The sequence below is a fragment of the Ailuropoda melanoleuca genome, chromosome 1 (assembly GCF_002007445.2).
Source record: "Ailuropoda melanoleuca isolate Jingjing chromosome 1, ASM200744v2, whole genome shotgun sequence".
Taxonomy (NCBI): Eukaryota; Metazoa; Chordata; class Mammalia; order Carnivora; family Ursidae; genus Ailuropoda; species Ailuropoda melanoleuca.
In genome coordinates, this window is record NC_048218.1 from 195641194 (window position 1) to 195660307 (window position 19114).

The following is a 19114-nucleotide window of genomic DNA, read 5'->3' on the forward strand; positions in this document are numbered from 1 at the left end:
CTAAAATTGATTTGGAGCCACCATCGACCCTGGAGAGCCAAAACAGTTTTGAGTAAGAAAAACAAAGCTGGAGGTATCCCACCCCCTGATTTTAAGAGCCACTGCAGAGCTATAGCAATCAGCAATACGGTATTGGCATAATAACATATAGACCAATGGAGCAGAATAGAGAGCCAGAAATAAACCCTCACATATACAGTCAATTAATATTTGACAACAGAGCCAAGAATACTCGATGGGAAAAAGTCTCTTTGTTAAAGGGTATTGGAAAAATTGGATATCCACATGAAAAATAATGAAATTGGACCCTAAGTAAAAAAATTGATTCAAAATGGATTAAAGACTTAAATGTAACCTTGAAACAATAAAACTTAGACAAAAACAGGGAAAATCTTCTGATATTGGACTAGACAAATGATTTTTTTGATATGACATCAAAAGCACAGGCAACATAAACAAAAATAAACCAACTAAAAATCTTCTGCACAGCAAAGGAAGTTGTCAACAAAATGAAAAGGCAACCTATGGAATGGGAGAAAATATTTGGAGACCATTTATCTGATAAGGAGTTAATATCCAAAATATCTAATGAACTCCTATAACTCAACAGCAATCAAATCAAGTAAATGAATTTAAAAAATGAGACCTTTCTTTCCAAAAGACATTTCTTTCCAAGAAGACCTACAAATGGCCAACAGGGATATGAAAAGGTACTCGATATGACTAATCTTCCGGGAAGTGCAAATCTGAATCTCAATGAATTATTGCCTCTGATATGTTAGGTTGGCTATTATCAAAAAAACAACAGACAAGTGTTGGCAAGGAAGTAGAGAAAAGGGAGCTTTTGTTGTCCACATTGTTGGTGGGAACGTAAATTAGTGCAGCCACTATGGAAAACCATGTGGAGGTTTCTCAAAATACTAAAACTAGAATTAACATTTAATCGAGTCGTGGAGAGCAAGATGGAGTCACTCATGTCAAGTGATTCATGTCAAGCAGTGATGGCGTAGCAGCTAAGATGGGTTATTGCCGAAACCTGCACGGGCTGATGGCACCCAGAACTGGTATAAGCATCCAAGCCAAGAGAGCCTAGAAGAACCGAGAGCTGGTCATCATGAGAACCAGAAGAGGCCTGCGAAGGCCCAAGGCTGATTAAACTCCTTTAAAAAGGGATGACTTTTGCAGCAAACATATTGTCAGACTGTCAGACTCTCGACGCCGACTCTGCCATGTCTAACTGCCCTAAAAAAGGCAGCTGCTACTTACGGCTCTGCCCAACAGATCTTGACCATAATAAAGAAAGATCCTCTGTTGTTTGGATGGAATTAGCAGTCAGCGCTGAGAGCTGACCTGGACTGGACCGAGTCCTCATCTCAACTGCCCGTGCACAGATGGACTTTGAGTTTGCTGCTTTAACTTCTTAAGCCTCCCTGTATCTTTTCTGTTGTGTGACTTTGTATTGTACTTTGTGTGACGTGTATGAAGCCAAGTTGTAGGTCATGGAGTTTGGAATCCTGAACCTGTTTGGCAATTATGGTAAACTTTGCTTTGTGATTGAATAAAGCTGACATTGTAAAAAGATACCACTGATGTACGTCTTAATGGTGAGCTTGGGACACCAGCAATCACATTTCTGGGTGTATCGCCAAAGGAATTGAAATCTAGATCATAAAGAGATCGGATCTGCATTCCCACATTCACTGCAGCCTTATAGGAGCCGACATAGGGAAACATCCTAAATGTCGATGCACAAACAGATAAAGGAAATGTGGTTAGAGACCTACAACGTCCTAGTATTCAGCCTTGGAAGAGGAAATTGTGCCATTCGTGACAACATCGATAGACCTTGAGAGCATCATGCTAAGTGAACTAAGCCAGACGATGGGCAAATACTGCATGGTCTCACTTGTATGTGGAATCTAAATTAGACTCCCAGAAGCAGAGAGCAGAATGGCAGGTGCCAAGGGCTAGGGGGAGGGGTCAACGGAGACGTGTTGGTAAAACGCTACAATGCTTCGGTAATGTGAAGTAAGTTCTGGAGACTGTTGAGAAAGACCACACCAGGGCCACACAGCCTCCTCCACAGATCAGGGCAGTGTTGTGCCAAGGGAGTAGGTATGAGCATTGGTTTTGGACCTCTGGGTGAGAACACGTATTTATTTTGAAGGAGCTTGGGCACCAGATCAGAACTAAATTTTACTGTTCGTGAGCTATTGACTGAGTGTGACAAGTTCTTTAACATTTCTTAGTCTCCCTTTTTAAATGATGATTGTGAATATTGGATAAGGTCATGTGGTAGAAAGTCCTCAGCACAATGCCTACCTCCTAACTTGCATGCAATAAATGTACTTAAAAAATATCCTGGTCAAATTAGCATGGATCTGAGTACTTGCAAGCTAGCTGGAAGTATTCAGATCTGACTAGCAAATCCCATGCAGTGGCCACACAGTGACTCGGTAGCCAGCCCCAGGGGCTGTGCATGAACGCAGTATTAGAGGTCAGGCAGGGACCGACAGATACGTAATACATTGTCAGATTTGTTACTGAAGGCTTGGGAAAATATCGCTGCTTTAAACAAAAAACAAAAAAAAAAGATTCTCGTTATCTAATAGTATCCTCAAACCCAGCATCCAGTGAGCAGGAATTGTCTATGTGTTATTTTCCTTTATCAAGATGCTGTGACTGTGGATGTTGCCAGACGTGTGACCCATCATTCTACGCAAGCTGTGTAAATAAGACTGTGCTCGCTGTGGGAGCTGCTGAATGCATCGAAGTTGCTAGGGTGGCCAGTCAGGCCTTTGTGTTTGCTGCTCTATTGATAGCTGTGCTTTGGTGTATAGGCCACAATGGCTCGGTGACCTGCCTTTGACCCCATGGTCAGCATTCCTCAATGCATCATCGTGACTGTGATATTTGTCTTTACTTCACTGACTGGGGGTTGTGGTCCCAGTAGTACTTACCGTGCTATGGGGCCCACATTTGGGTACAGTGACACTTAGGTGTAGTCCCGCAGTCCTAAGAGCGATCCTTTAGTCACGATTTACTGAAAACAAAGCTGCTCTCCTATGTGACTGTTTAATGATTTGACATGAGTCGTTCAGACCAAGTACAGTGAGTGTCTACCAAGTGGCAGGTGCTGTAAAAGCTGATAAATTTTATTCTCAATCTTGGTTCATTATTTTTTCAATGAAATAAGAGCTTGGAAGAAAAATATCCTATAGCTGATGCGTGATGGTCGGGCTAGCATCTGGGAAGGACAGTTGACCCTAAAGAGAGCATGGTGAGGTGACAGGCAGGTGGCTGTTTCTGCCAGTGGCGTACCCACCACAGGGAAGGATCCGTCCTCACAGCGCTCACGCCGGCACAGGGCGGTGGGGTTGCGAAAACAGGAGCTGGCCTCCCAGTGTGGCTGTCTCCGGCTTTAGGATTGACAGGCAGAGACCAGCAGGGACATGGCTAAGTGACTGCGGCAATCCCAGTGATCTGCAAGGTGCCAAGCACCAGATAAGGAGACTCATGACCTACCTTCCCAAATTCTTTGCATGCCTCCTCACCCCTCTGTGGGATTCAAGGAAAGGACTTGGGGATGGCTCACGCAATTGGGCCATGGGGACTCTAATCCTGGGCTCCTGTGGAAATTCTACCCACAGCAGTTGACAGGACATCCTGCAGGGAACAAACCCTAATGAAGGGTCGTTCTCACCAGCATTGTATCTTTGGAGCCGTTGTGACGTCTTACCCTCACTTCTTTTGCCCAGAGCGTAACTTTGAGGCTCATCTTAAGATCTTCCTGAGTGTCCAGTTTGGCTGTCTCCCGTGGTAAAGGCTTCCATTTACTTCATCTCTAGGAAGCCACCCTCGATGACTTCCCATTTGCAGGTTTTTAGACTCTTTCTGTCACTATGGTCTCTCACAGTAGTCCACAAACTCGAGTGTGCATCAGAATCCCGCGGAGGGTTTGTTAGGATGTGGACAGATGGGCTCAGCCCACGCTGGGATTCGGTCAGCCTGGACTAGGGACCTTGAACAAGTCCTCAGTGGTGGTGGTGTGGCTAGGCCAGGGACATTTTGAGAATCCCTGGTCTCGTAGAAGAAAAAAAATTTTGTAACAATCTGACCTACTGTGTTGCATCATGCCCTGTGATAGCTGGTGTCTAATCGCACAAGATTTTCACAGTAACTCTAAGTGCTTTTCGTCCAGATGCGTGCCTTCCGTTGACTAATACTGGTCTGTTCTTCAGTGATTTTGAAGATGTTCTATTCACTTTAACATATATTTAACTAGATTTAAACGCTGATGGACCCCATTTCTTTGAAGATTTATTTAGAGTGCATGCGAGCAGGAGCAAGGGGCAGAGGGAGAGAATCTCAAGCCGACTCCCCACTGAGTGTGGAGCTTCATGCGGGGCTCGATCCCAGGACCCTGAGATCATGACCTGAGCTGAAATCAAGAGTCAGAGGCTTAACCAACAGCCACTCAGGTACCCCTGATGACACCCCAATTCTTAAAATGAAGTTTGATCAAAAAAATCTGTGAACACTAGCACCCACCCCTACATGCTACCCCACACTTAAACCTCTGTTGGCCACATGAAGGTCCTGAAAGCTAGCTTTTGCTGTTTTACTGAGCATCTGCACATACTGTTACTACTCAGAGGCCATTTCCAAAGAAGAATACACAGTAGTCTTAGGTTGTTGACAAGATTACAAGAGAATCAAGCTGAATATAATCTTGTTCACATTCTGAGGTTCCAAGTGATTTAATGTTAGAACATTTGTTCTGAAAAGTACGCTCTAAAGGAGCGTTCATGGTCAAGTAAGTGGCAAACGTGAACCTCGGAACGTGCAGCCACCTCGGTGCGCACAGGAAGGATCTGAGCTGCTGACCATGATTCCGACCCTGATGTTCCGGGAGACGCTGGCTAGCCCTTGCGTTTAGAAAGCCAGGATCCCTGAACACGTGGGAGGGAACCAGTCTGTATCAGGAGACCCACACAAAAGCAAAACTTCCAGTTGAGAAGCAGTACAGTTTATTTCAATTAAATCTTTCCTGTCTTATTTTCTTTCCACTTCGTTTTTTCCAGAAGTGGGTAAGGAGGGGAAATTTGGATGAATCAGAAGTTGGAGTCGATCACAGGCTGGGCTGAGCTGTGAGAAGAGGGTTTGGAAAGGAAGGCCACAGGAGCTGAGGGAGGAAAAGCTGCCGACACGTTCCTTGTAGCACAATTCAAGTTTATTCCATTTGTTCTTGCAACACAAAACTGAAACACGGTATTATTTAGCATTCGATGTACATGAACTAGGATCATATGAGAAACCCAATTGTGTCAAAAGTATTACATGATGGAAAAAATGAACTCAAATATATCAAAATGCACAAAGCACTAGTCTTCCTCCATTACTGCTTAGAAAGATATGATTGTTTCTCCATTTACAAAATAGAATCAGGACGATTTAAATTCTTAAAATTTTGCATGCAAAACACTGCAATTGCTTATGTAGGAGGGCACTCTCATCAGCTTCTTCTAGACACAATCGAGTACACAATATTGCATGGAAGTAAAGAGCAGCTCAGTTGAAGTTTTAGGGAAAAAAAAAAAAAGTCGGTACATCTAGATCTCAGATCCATTATTGGAGGGAAAGAAATCAATGAGTAAAGGGCCTTCCTTGCAGCTCGCACACGCCGTACCCACCTACCTTTCCTGTGTGCCCCACTGGGTGCAGGAGGTGAGCTATGCAGAGAAGAGCTACCTGGGTATCCTCGGGTGCTGCGTTGACCTCTAAGTCTACAGCTACCAGTCTGAAGCTGCAAGGGGGGAATTTGTTAGTATACTAATGTAAACAGGTAATCCACCTGTTTTTACTTGATATAGTGCATACAAAATGACTGACTTAATACAAAAACTACAGAACATGCAAGATTTTTTCTGAGATGTTAAATATTCAGTGGAGAACAAAACTTACTTAACCTTTCACTAATGCAGGTAGTACCAAAAAGCAGACATGTTTTTAGCTTCCTTTACTCAAAAAATGAACATTAAGTGTTGTGAATTTCTCTGCCAAGTGGTTCAGAAATACATTATAAATAACCTAGTTAAAAAAAAAGAGAAAGTGTAAACCATCTCGGCCAGTCTATTCTACGTTTGCTATTTTCTCAATCAGTCGCCCGGTAACTATGGGGCTTACAAGATGGCTGAGAAAGAAGAGGGAAGGCCAAGTAGCCTCTACTGCGGTACAAGGAACAGCAGGATGAACTGTACCAAGGGTCACGTGGTTTCTACACCAGGGGACTGCAGAAGGCAGACAGGTTTAGGAATGACAGGACAGTGCACGCTCTGCAGCGACCAACTACAACACAACAGCTGGAAAGGTGGAAACTACAGAGGGTAAAATCCAAGCCTTTTCAATGGCATTCTGCCAAGAGGTGACAACAAAGGTATCAAAACACCTTGCTGCTACCCACGTACAGACTGATCAAGTGCCCTCCATCTTCAATGAGGGTAGCTCTGTCTCCATTCAGTGATGTAATAAAGTACTGTTGGCTGACTTCGAATCCAACTCTAATTCGCTGCACTAAGACAGCAGAATTAGCCGAATATATCAAAGTATTTAAACCACCATTTTGTTTGTGATTGTTTTCTTGGATGCAGGAAAATTACAGGGTTAGGCTAGTTGTAAGCAAAAAGCCACAGGATTAAAAAAAAGAAAGATTCATGGGGGAACACACACACACACACACACACACACACACACACACACACACACGCCCTACCAAACCAATCAGCAACCGATTAATAAGATTTGTTATTAGCTGGCTACTAGTTTAACCCTGCTTTAGAATGCTATATTGCCTTAAAAAAATCATAATTCTTTGTCATCCACAATCTGAATACAAGCCCCTAACCCAACCCCCCCCCTTTAAAAATTTGAGGTACATTCAATTATTGCATGATTTGGCTAAGGAAAAACCCTAGTATTTTTAGCAAGCATTTATGGATGGCAAGTCAAAGGAGTCAATATTTTAAATGCAAGATAGCAAATTTAAGGGTATATGTTTTAATTCGTTGAACTGCTCATGAAATAAACATTTGAACATGTGTCTAAATATTTCCTGCAGGTCAGAACACCCGTTGTAGGGCACTGCATTTTAAGAACACAGAATACATTTTGAAGGGGTCACACTTCATGTGATGCATGGTTTAGAAAAGAGACAAAAATATGCTATGCAGGTGGGTTGGCAGATGTTCAGCAGAAGCCTAGCGACAAGTTGGGGAAACCTGATAACGAGCATACTTTTGAAGGGACAGGGCTCAATTTGTCCAGATCGTAAATCTCACCCCAGTGATAGCTTTGGTGCAGTAAGTAATCAGCATCCAAGGTGGGTCTGAGAGAGGATTTCCAAAGAATGTTCCTCGATTCTCCAAACATAACCGAGGCCAATCCATTCAAAGAGCAAATGAAGAAAATCCATAGGTACTAAGACAACCGTTCTCTATAGGATACTAACAGGCTATGGCTATGATTCTATGTTTAAATCCCGTTTTACTACCAGAAGGAGTTTGAAAGTGTTTCAATGCTATATAAATGTCTGAATCTAGAGGAGAAAAAAATATGCACACTGGAATGATTTCTCCTTTAGGCTTCCAAAATTTAAGATTTTATAAATAAAACTAGTCAGTTGTATCTAAAGATACATGAAATCCATGTGAAAGGGGAGAGGAAATCCAAAGTTGAGTCACCCAGCAATTTAGGAGTGTGCCCCCTCACCTTAACTGAGCTCTCATGTAAAGCTGAAAGTCGCTGAGGGAAGATTTGGTCGCCGACCACGGGCAGCGCTCTTAACTATGCCAGGAGGCCCCCAGTAGAGTGCGTCTTAAGGCAGAAGGCTAGAGCTGATTGCTTATCTCAGCACCCGGAGTTAGGTCCCGGCAGCCGCCGCTGCTCGCACAGTTACGGCTACCACACTCGGAGAGCTGGCCTTGGTAGGATCAGACCCTCGACACAATCTCAAGAATAAACTAGCTAGGGAGCTGAAAGGGTCAAATGGTACTGGTATGTTTTGTCTTTGCTCTCCCTTGGGCATAAGCTGTATATTTTGTTGGAAATGGAAAAGAGGCGGACTTGATCAGGAATCCAAGTAAAAGCCTGATCACGGTTTTTTCCTCTCTTCCCAAACGTTTTTTTTCTGGTAGTCTGATTTGTTATGAATTTCTCTCTCCCCTCACCCCTCTTAAAGTATTTAGCTGAAGAAGCTGGCAGATAGAGAGTGACAGACAGACAGGCAGCAGTGTGAGGCCACAGGAGAGCCCTTCTTCCAGAGCTGTCAGCCCATCCGTCCATCACTGAAGAAGAGCTTTGATTGCCTGGTTGTCAGTCGCTTCAAAGGCAGTTAGTCCATCTGGACCTTTCACGGTCTTATCAGCACCCTGGAAAGAGAGGAAATAGCCATTAATACTGAATGAGTCCGCCGTGAATGCACAGACTCCATCACGTGCGCAGGCTAATGTGCAGGTCAAGAATCAATACCTCTACTAGTAACGGGGTCCCTTCTACTGAAAAACCCCAAACATCTGGCAAGGTTGTAGACTAAGTTGTAAAAATGCCAGATTATGTTTCAGGCACTAGAAACTGTAAGCTACAGACACAGCTTGCCAATAATATAGACAATGACTGCCTTTCATTTATACTATTATGCATTCATCAAGCTTTAGAAAAGACTATCCCTACATGTAATATAAAATGGGGAAAACCACTTTTGCTAAAGAAGAAAGTTATCACTGTGACAAAATTATTTCTTTGCAATAGCTCGTGGAGAGTGCATAAATACTACACACGTATTTCTACAATTCAGGGCTTACAAACCATTTACTTGAGACAAGTTCCCAAAGACCGCTGTAGAATACTGGTCATTCTACGTATAAAAACTGAGCAGTAAATGCTTGCCGTGTGGGCTATAAAAGGAGGTTCTCTTCTGCATGCTAGGGAAATCCTCTCCAGCCTACTCCAAAGCTTTACCTGGAAAGTGTGATCCTGGAATATTTTACTTGCAACTTGGCATTTCAGTTTTGAGGATGTGTGCATACAGCTTTGTGTCTGTTGTTTTTATCTGTCTTTACTAGAACGAGGCCCCAGGGGAGCATTTCCTCTGTATTACTTACTACTGTGTTCCCAGTACCTAGAAAAGCGCCTAGCACCTGGGAGGTAAATTGCACCCAAACCAGGTCTGAACCTTTTTAACTCCCAGAGACCCCAATATTCCACCACCTGAGGTTCTTCTCGCTAGTTCCAGCCCCAACCAGTGTTTAGCCATCAAACAGCCTCTGGTGTCCTGCCCTCCTTCCCTTGCCAAATCGCCACTGTTCTGTTCTAAGGCCTGCAGAATTCTCTAAACTTGATATAAACGGTCCCTTAAAGACCAACTCTAGTCAAACTCACCAGTCTCTTCTCCCATTAACCTCTCTCTGCTCTAATCATACGGAACTTCTCACCATGCCCACATACCATGTACCATGTCCTTATACACGCTGGGTTCTAGACAGAATGCCTTACCCCTTTGCTCTGGCAGATTTGTTCAATCCCTGAACAAATATTTAGTGAATGTGTAAACACTGCGTAAGGAGCTGGAGAATCAAAGAAAAAATAGTCTGCCAGTCTGGCAAATGAACCAACACGACAGAGGTGGACGAGGAGCGTAGTGTTCTGCACATGGATGAGAGGTCTTTAACCAAAACAGGACGTGACAGGAGATGTACGGGAGAAAGGCTTCTGGAATGAGGCAGCGCTTGAGCGGACTGTTGATGAATCAGGTAAACCAAGAAGATGATATCCTAGGAAGTGTTACAGTATTACAAAGTCCTCTTCAATATGATTATAAAAATCTCTATTTCCTCATTTTCTAATTGAATTTAACTGCTTCATGGAACTCACAGTCAAGTGGGAGAGCATCTGTGAGTGAGAACTTCAGTGTGGTAAGTCCTCTACGGGCTGTGGGACAATAACTGGGATCACTGTATTCAAAACCATTTATTGGATTGCTGCTTTTATGACTAGCATTATAAACTATAATTCGGCACTAACAAAAAGTTAAATACTTTAGTGAACATCTCTTGCTTTTTAGCTGCCAGAATTCATTTCCCTCCTTTTGATAACAGCATCCTAACTTCATTTTGGGGATTCTTTTGTCCCCACTGTGTGGAGTCCTGCGACTATGTAACTGAAAGTGCCCTGTATCCTCCTCACCAAGGGTCAAAGATTTATTTGAACCAGGCAGGCCTCTCACTTCTGGATTTTGAATCTTGATGAGAGAATAAAAGGGCAGTTCGTTTATTCCCGCGGCATGATCCAGATGAGGGCTGAGGAGTTTCTGCCACCTCAAGTCCTGTGTCTGCCAGAGCTCCTCCCTCTTCTGAGCCCGGTCCTCCAACTGTCCCTGTTGGTTCTATGACTAGTCCAGTATCTTCAAAAATTCCTTTTTCTACCTGTTAAAGTCAATTTCTGCCATTTGTAGCAACAACAAAAATCTAGCTGATTTACACAGGTCACTTTTCCCCCCTAATTTTAATAGATGGATTAAAGAACTAAAAATATACCAAAAAAATCCATAGAACTCATAATTCTATAGGTTGGATACTTTAATTAACATTTTATTGTTTGTCTACTCTTGTGTTCTAAATATGCATATATACGTATTTCTTTTAAAAATAAATGAGTATCCCTAGGAGAAACTAGAGTGATTATATAACAGAGAACAGAAAAGATAAACCAGTATTACTACTAAGAGGGGCATTTCGTGAGATAAAAGGTTCAATATTCAAATCTCAAAAATGAAATTGAGAAAACAGTTCCATTTATAATAGCGTTAAAAAGAATAAAATACGGAGAAATAAATCTAACAAAGTCAAACCAATTCTGAAAATGATGAACCAGTATTATTGTGGATAAGAGTATTAACATGATTTTTTAGTACCTGATGCAGTTACTAGCAAACTTATATAAGTTAGTATATTTGACTTCACCCCTTCCTTGAGGAAAGCATTTTTAATCATGTTTTTAATACTGGTGATTATTTTCATAGCTCTAAATAATACACTCGTTACTATCTGCATTATTAACCGTAGATATTATCTTCTTATTTCCTGCCACACGGATGAAGCTTTGGCTCACCACCACCTTCTTCCCCAGACTGTCCCATTTCTTATATTTAAAATACCAGTTTGTTTCTTTATAAATTTAAATGAGTTATTTAAACCTATATTTCTTGTTCCATCAGTTCTGACAGTTATCTCATCCCTCTACTTTATACAATACTTTCTCTACCTTCCCATCACTCCCTGTACTTCTTAACTTGCCAGCTTTTCTGTTCTGTCAAGATCAACTTTTATATTCTATTCTGTAAGAACAGTTTTGGTTTTTTTTTATCCCTTATAGTCACCAGAATGTGTATTACATCCCCAGGACTCTTTTTCTCTTTCAACTGTTAAGTGTGTATCTTTTGACCACGTTCACTCATTTTGTCCATTCCCCAACACCCCCCACTTCTGACAACCACCAATCTGTTCACTGTATCTTTGAGTTCAGTGTGTGTGTACTTAAAGGTTCTGCATATAAGCGACATTATATAGTATTGGTCTCTCTCTCTCTGACTTATTTCACTTAGCATAATGCCCTGAAGATCCATCTATGTTGCTGCAAATGGCAGAATTTCTTTTTTTAATGCCTGAATAATATTCCTGTATGTATGCACACGTGAATGTATTATACACATTTTCTTTATCCATTTATTTGTCAATGGACACTCAGGTTGTTTGCGTGTCTTGGCCATTGTCAGTAATGCTGCAATGAACATGGGGGCTACAGATACCTTCTCAAGACGGTGATCTCATTTCCTTCAGATAAATACCCAGAACTGGAATTCCGGGGTCATATGGAAGTTCTATTTTTAATTTTTTTTTGAGGAAACGCCATACTGTTTTCCATGGTGGTCACACCAATTTAAATTCTCACCAACAGGGTTCCCTTTTCTTAACATCCTCACCAACATTTGTTATGTTGTGTCTTTTTGATGATAGCCATTCTAACAGGTGAGAGGTGATATATCTCATTGTGGTTTTGATGATTAGGGAAGCACCTTTACCCATACCTGCTGGTCATCTGTATACGGTCTTTGGAAAAATGTTCCAGTCCTCTACCCGTATTTTAATCAGATTGTGTTTTTTCTTCTATTGAGTTGTAGTTCTTTATATATTTTGGATATTAACCCCTTATATACTAGATCTGCAAATCTTTTCTCTCATTCCCTTGGTTGTCTTTTCATCTTAATTTCCTTTGCGGTACAGAAGGCTTTTTTGTTTGATGTAGTCCCACCTACTTATTTTTGCTTTTTTTATCTTTGCTTTTGGTGTCAAATCCAAAAAAACACTGCCAACACAGATGTTAAGGAGCTTAACCCCTATGTTTTCTTCTAGGAATATGATTTTCAGGTCTTATGTTCAAGTCTTTCATCCATATTTAGTTGATTTTTATGTAAGGTGTAAGAAAGTTGTCCAGTTTCATTCTTTTACATGTGGCTGTCCAGTTTTCCCAGTATCATTTATTGAAGAGACTCTTTTTCCCACTGTATATTCTTGGCTCCTGTATATTGTAAATTAGTTGACCATATACGTATGGGTTTATTTCTAGGTGCTCTGTTCTGTCCCACTCATCTGTGTGTGTCTGTTTTTACACTAGCACATTACTGTTTTAATGACTATAAGGTTTGTAATCGGTTTTGAAATCATGAAGTGTGATGGCTCCAGCTTTGTTTTTCTTAAGACTACTTTGGAATTTTCTGTGGTTCCAGATATAAAGTTAGGAATTGTTTCTTCTGTATCTGTGAAAATGCCATTGGAATTCTGATAGGGACTGCACTTAGTGGATTATTTTGGGTATTATGTATGTTTTAACAATATAAATTATTCTCTCAAACAGTCTAGTGCTAAGAGTATTAACGTTGGTAGGGTGGTTCTGTCCTATAAGGTCATTTAAGGATCTAGGTCCCTTTCCCCATGTTATTGTCCACATTGTCCGGCTCAAGCTGGCTCACCTCTACATTTGCTTCCACCATAATCTTTTCCTACAGACTTGTTCCTTTTTCAGTGTTTTCTATCATGGTAAAGGACATCACCATCTTCCAGGAAATGTGCAGACACCATGTAGTTTTTCGTGTTTACTTCCCACATAATCAGTCACCAAGTCTTTAGACCAGACTATTCTGGTCTGTCATTTCTCAGCTGTCCTTGCTACCATTACTTTCTTAGTTCAGGATTTTTATACAGAGATCCTAATTCAGTATTTTCCTATCTTTTTTCACTTAAAAAAGATTTTATTTGAGAGAGAGAGTGAGCACGCAAGCAGGGGGAGGGGCAAAGGGAGAAGCAGACTCCCTGCTGAGCTGGGAGCCTGATGCGGGGCTCCTTCCCAGGATTCTGGGATCATGAGCTGTGCCAAAGGCAGATGTTTGACTGAGCCACCCAGGTGCCCCTCTTTTTTCACTTCTTACACGGTTTCTATTCAGATTCCATGCATTTATTTGGGTGATGTTTGTTAAAATCCAAGTCTGATCATACTACCTACCTACCTACCAAAAAAACCTTAATAGCATCCTAACAGAAGAGAATGAAGATAAATAATATGACAAACGAGGCATAATCTGCTCACTGTTTACCTGTCTAGTCATATTTCTTGCTAAATTCTTTCTACTGTATATAAACCTATATTTCTTAAATTTATGAAGAAACAAACTGGTATTTTAAATATAAGAAATGGGACAGTCTGGGGAAGAAGGTGGTGGTGAGCCAAAGCCTCATCCGTGTGGCTGTAAATAATTTTTTTTTTTTTAATCTTACGGTAATGTGTCATGGTCTCTTTGTTCCTGTGACTTTTCTAACATTGTTGCTTCTGTTTAGAATGGTCCCCCAATTCTCTATTAGATTCCTGGACACAAGTGTCCAAGGTTCAGCTCAGGTGTCAATTGCTTTATGAATTACATTACAAGTGCTTTATTTATTTATTTTTTAAATGATTTTTTATTATGTTAGTCACCTTACAGTACATCCCCAGATTCCGACGCAAAGTTCGATGCTTCATTATTTGCGTATAACACCCAGTGTACCATGCAATACGTGCCCTCCTTACCACCCATCACCAGTCTATCCCATTCCCCCACACCCCTCCCCTCTGAAGTCCTCAGTTTGTTTCTCAGAGTCCATAGTCTCTCATGTTTCATTCCTCCTTCTGATTAGCCCCCTTTCTTTATCCCTTTCTTCCCCTACCAATCATCCTAGTTCTTATGTTCCATAGATGAGAGAAACCATATGATAATTGCCTTTCTCTGCTTGACTTATTTCACTTAGCATTATCTGCTCCAGTGCCGTCCATGTTGCAGCAAATGTTGAGAATTCGTTCTTTCTTATAGCTGAGTAATATTCCATTGTATATATGGACCACAGCTTCTTAATCCAGTCATCTGTTGAAGGGCATCTCGGCTCCTTCCACGATTTAGCTATTGTGGACAAAGCCATATGTCCCTTCTCTTCACTACGTCTGTATCTTTGGGGTAAACACCCAGTAGTGCGATGGCTGGGTCATAGGGTAGTTCAATTTTTAACTTTTTAAGGGACCTCCACACTGTTTTCCAGAGTGGCTGTACACTTGCATTCCCACCAACAATGTAGGAGGGATCCCCTTTCTCCACATCCTCTCCAACAATTGTTGTTTCTTGCCTAACAAGTGCTTTATGAATTGTGGTGCCTGAAGTTGTAATGGCATCCTTATTTATGACATCATCCCCTTGACTTGACCTCTGCTTCCTTCAAATCCCTACTGTGTCACACATAAACTCCTGCCACAGCAATTGTAACACTTCAATGTACTGGTTTGATGTACTGTCTCCCTCTACTAGACTAGACTTTGCTTTCCTCTGCTTTTCAGAAGCTGAAAAGAAACTGAATCCCCAGGCTCCCGCAGAGCTACAGAGGGCCGTCTGACACAAATCTGACCTCTCCCCTGGAGGGCTTTCCTTCTTCAGTAAAGCCCCAGGAGGACAGAGTCCTTAGCTCTTTCCTCTTGTTCCTACCCAAAACACAGACATGATGCCTGGAGGTTCAGCAGTCATCTGGTGCCCGTAAGGCCTGGGGAAGATGGAGGAGAAGGGAGTGTGGGATGTGGATGACACGGCACGTCTGGCTGCCCAGCCTTGGACTGCACACCTCAGACATGCTGTTATGGGTCACTTTCTTGTTTAAATCACTGTAGGAGGAGTTTATCTTACAGCTGACCTCTCTTTCTCTTAAGGCAATTACCATAGTCTGTAATTATATTAAAAGACCTGTCTCCCCCAAATTAGGCTGGGCTCCATGAGAGCAGGGGGTCTCGTTATATTCATCTCTGTACTTTTAACACCTACGATGATGCCTGGTATACAGCAGATGCTCAACAAAAGTTTCTATGTGGGTCACAGTGCAAATGAATATTAGTAACATCAATCTTAACCTCAGATCATAAATATCCACATTAAAAGGAAAAACTACCTTTTCTACCATCTTGAACATATACATACCAAATCACTGTTAAAAGAATACTACAAAGCATTTATTTTGAATTCATATGCAGTCTTGAGAAACTGCTCGTTACAAACTCCATTATGTCATGATTTGGGGCATCTGTTTGGTAGTCCGATAAAGTGTTCAGAACCTGGGAACTTTCAATTGTTTGAGTATACATTTAAATATTGCCATTACCATAGAACTTACACGATTCAATTTTGTAATCTACTAAAAATAGTAACATTAAAAAATTATTCAAATACTTACATTTACACATATTGTATGTTATTTACTGCTGCAGGATTTAACAGCACATTTAATTTACATATTGATACAAGAGACAGAGTCAAGAATATTTCTAGGTACCCCAAAGAATCGAATGCAATACTCCACACCGTGTTATGTTTCTTAAATTTTGAGGCAGTTTTGAGTTTTTAACCTAATACTACAGATATATCATCTCATTTTATCCTCAGAGCAGCCCTGTAAAGTAGGCACTTTTTTTTTTTTAAAGATTTTATTATTTATTTTTGAGAGAGAGAGAGAGGGAGAGTGTTAGCAGGAGAGGGGCAGAGGGAGAACAGACTTCCCATAGAGCAGGGAGCCCAATGCCTGGCTCGATCCCAGGACCCTGGGATCATGACCTGAGCCGAAGGCAGACGCTGAACCCACTGAGCCACCCAGGCGCCCTGTTCTTTTTATTAGAGATTTAACTTAAGTTCAGAGAGGTTAAGAAACTTGCCCAAAGTCAGTGAGCAAGTTAAAGAAACTAGAGCCTTCTGGCTCTCCATCTGGTGTTCCATGCTATCTTTAGTTAAAAATGACCTACAGCTTTTTCCTAAAAACATTAGGATGAGGCCCAGATTCTAGAATTTATTAACTTTATTTTTATTTTTTTAAAAATAATTTATTAACTTTAGATATTCTCAACATTTTTGTGCTTCCTATAGGAAAATGAAGAGCCTTATACAATTATGTATACAATGTGTCATCTGTTGAACACTTTCAAGCTAAAAACATTGTTACAGATAACCAATTCTTGAGACTATTCAACAAATATAAAGTTCCTAGTAAGTGCTAGACATAGTTTTGATAATGTTTTACTAGAACACAGTCATATCTCTTTTTTTACATATTGTTTATGGCTGCTTTTGTGCTACAACCATAGAGGTGAGCAGTTGTAACAGAGACCATGGGACCTGCAAGGCCTAAAGTATTTATTTGGTCCTTTACAGAGAACGTTTGTCAATTCCTATTCTGGGACGTTAAAGAGAACAGGAGGCTGGTTCTCTGCATATTTTCACAACCTAGAGAGGACAAAGGAAAGGATCAGGAACGCAAACATAATTCAGTGTGGTAAGTACAGGCATACCTCATTTTAATGTGCTTTGCTTAACTGCACTTCACAGGTACTGTTTTTGGTGTTTTTTGTTTTTTTTTTTTTTTAAACAAATGGAAGGTTTGCTCATGTCTCTGTGTCACATTTTGGTAATTCTTGCAATATTTCTAATTTTTTTCATTTTATATTTTGGTGACCCGTGATCAGTGATCTTTGATGTTCCCACTGTAATTGTTTTGGGACGCCATGAATTGTGCCCATGTAGGATGGCGAACTTAATCGATACATGGTATGTGTGTTCTGACTGTTCCACTGACTGGCCATTTCCCTGTCTCTCTCCCTCTCCTCCAGCCTCCCTGTTCCCTGACACACAGTATGAAGTTAGGTCAATTAGCAATCCTACAGTGGCCTCTAAGTGTTCAAGTGAAAGGAAGAGTTAGTTGCATGCTCCTCATTTGAAATGTGTGAGATGATGAGGCGCAGTGGGGTGAATGACGACGCGCGGCCACGCAGCAGCAGGCCACTGCTGACGTCTGAGCAGAGTCAGGAGCAGGGTCATCTGAATCTGGACTGTGGTTGACCGAGGAGAACTGAAACTGTGAAAAGCGAAACTCTGGATGAGGGGGGACTACTGTGCTGGCTCTGTGCTGCAGAAGAGAAAACTCCCTAGGCTTACATGTTAAGGAACTTGCTCAGAACCACAAAGCTATTAAGAAGCAGAACAGAGAACTAAACTTGGGGGGGGAGGGTGTGTGGCACCACAGTCCCCGGTATATGTCACTGACCAAAACTATTTAATAACGACTCCAGACTAAAAGATCTAAACGAGTAAAAACAATGAGCTTACAATGGGCGAGATTTGGGAAACACTTCAACAGAGTAACAATTAGCTTCTTCATTGAGGTGGTAAAATTTGTGGCTGTATTAATTTTAGCAATGCAGTTCCTTCTTAAAGCAGTACAGAAAGGCACTGCTGAGTTCTTTGACTCACCTGTCCTAAAACGTTTTTAAAACCAGACTTGCCTACGTTAAATGGAATAGAACTTGGGGGTTCTGAGCAATCATAAAATCTGTGCTTGAGAGTAGGTAAAACTGTCTAGATTTTATTGGGGGTGGGGCAGGGAGTCATTATAAAATGAAAAATGGCTCTAACTGCAAGCACGTACTTGTTTATGCTGAGAAGGGTGACTTCCCAATCTCTGAATCTGATCCATTGGATTCTCTGTTCAAGCAGTGAAGTCTGACCAAGGACTCTGAGAATTTGACGACGCTGATATTTGAGAGGGCTATTCACTTTTTACCATTACCTGGCTGCTTGATTTTTCAAATGTAACACAAATATGTTTTTGCTAAAAACATCAATGTTATAAGATGGTCTTCTAAATTTTCTTAAACCGATGTTTAGTATTTTCTACTCTTTAGAGCAACTGTACACAACATTATAACATAGCCTCAGTTCCTTTTTATAAGGGGACGGCACCTCACTCATTTATCCTACTCAGACAGGAGCAGGCAACGTAGAGTTGTCTGAAACAGCTAGGAGTCACTACCATGAGTGTTGCACAATCAGCCGTCACCTATTTGTCACACAGTTACAGTAGATTTGCTAAGGAGGGAACTTCTTTGACAAAGAATGAAGCAAATAATGCAAAACAAAAAAGCCCAAGTTTCTTTGCATTTCTTCCTCTCAGATACAGCTTAATGTGCCAGACACCACTAAGAACAAATGACAGTGTATAATAACAACTGAGATATGCTGTAGGTTTGCTAATCTAGGAAAATAGTAATTACCACGGTTTAAAACTTGGATTAAATTTTCATTTTAATTTTCACAAGATTTTCATTCTCACATGCTAGGGTACAACTTTTTCTGTTTATTTAAAAGAATTCTTATTCTCACAGGCAGTTAAGTGGTCATTTTTAAGAGCAGTATGTACTTCTATGGGGACAGAATCTGGACACACACCAGAGTAGATGACACAGCTTACCTGTCTACATTCTAAATTATAGCAAACTTAACATCTTTAAAAGATGAATAGAACTAAACATTTAAATATTTTCCTTTCCCCACCCTGGTTTATTTAGAAGTGGTTTTCCTTAGGATTAGGAAACAAGGATCTTCTTAAAATTCAATTATCAATTATATAAATTATAAGGCATTTTAGTATTACTATAGAGATGTTGATATACATGT

The 19114-nt window shown here is 41.0% G+C and overlaps 1 protein-coding gene across 2 annotated transcripts in view; it reads right to left on the reverse strand.

The window, feature by feature from the left end:
• Positions 1–7026: 7026 nt before the first annotated feature.
• MTPN (myotrophin) overlaps positions 7027–19114 on the reverse strand; it is a 59915-nt gene continuing 47827 nt past the window's right edge. For both annotated transcript variants that reach the window (XM_002914203.4, XM_034672809.1), the window contains one exon: positions 7027–8426. In XM_002914203.4, coding sequence (XP_002914249.1) covers positions 8340–8426 — 87 coding nt within the window. In that variant the 3' untranslated portion in view covers positions 7027–8339. The remainder of the gene's footprint in view (positions 8427–19114) is intronic.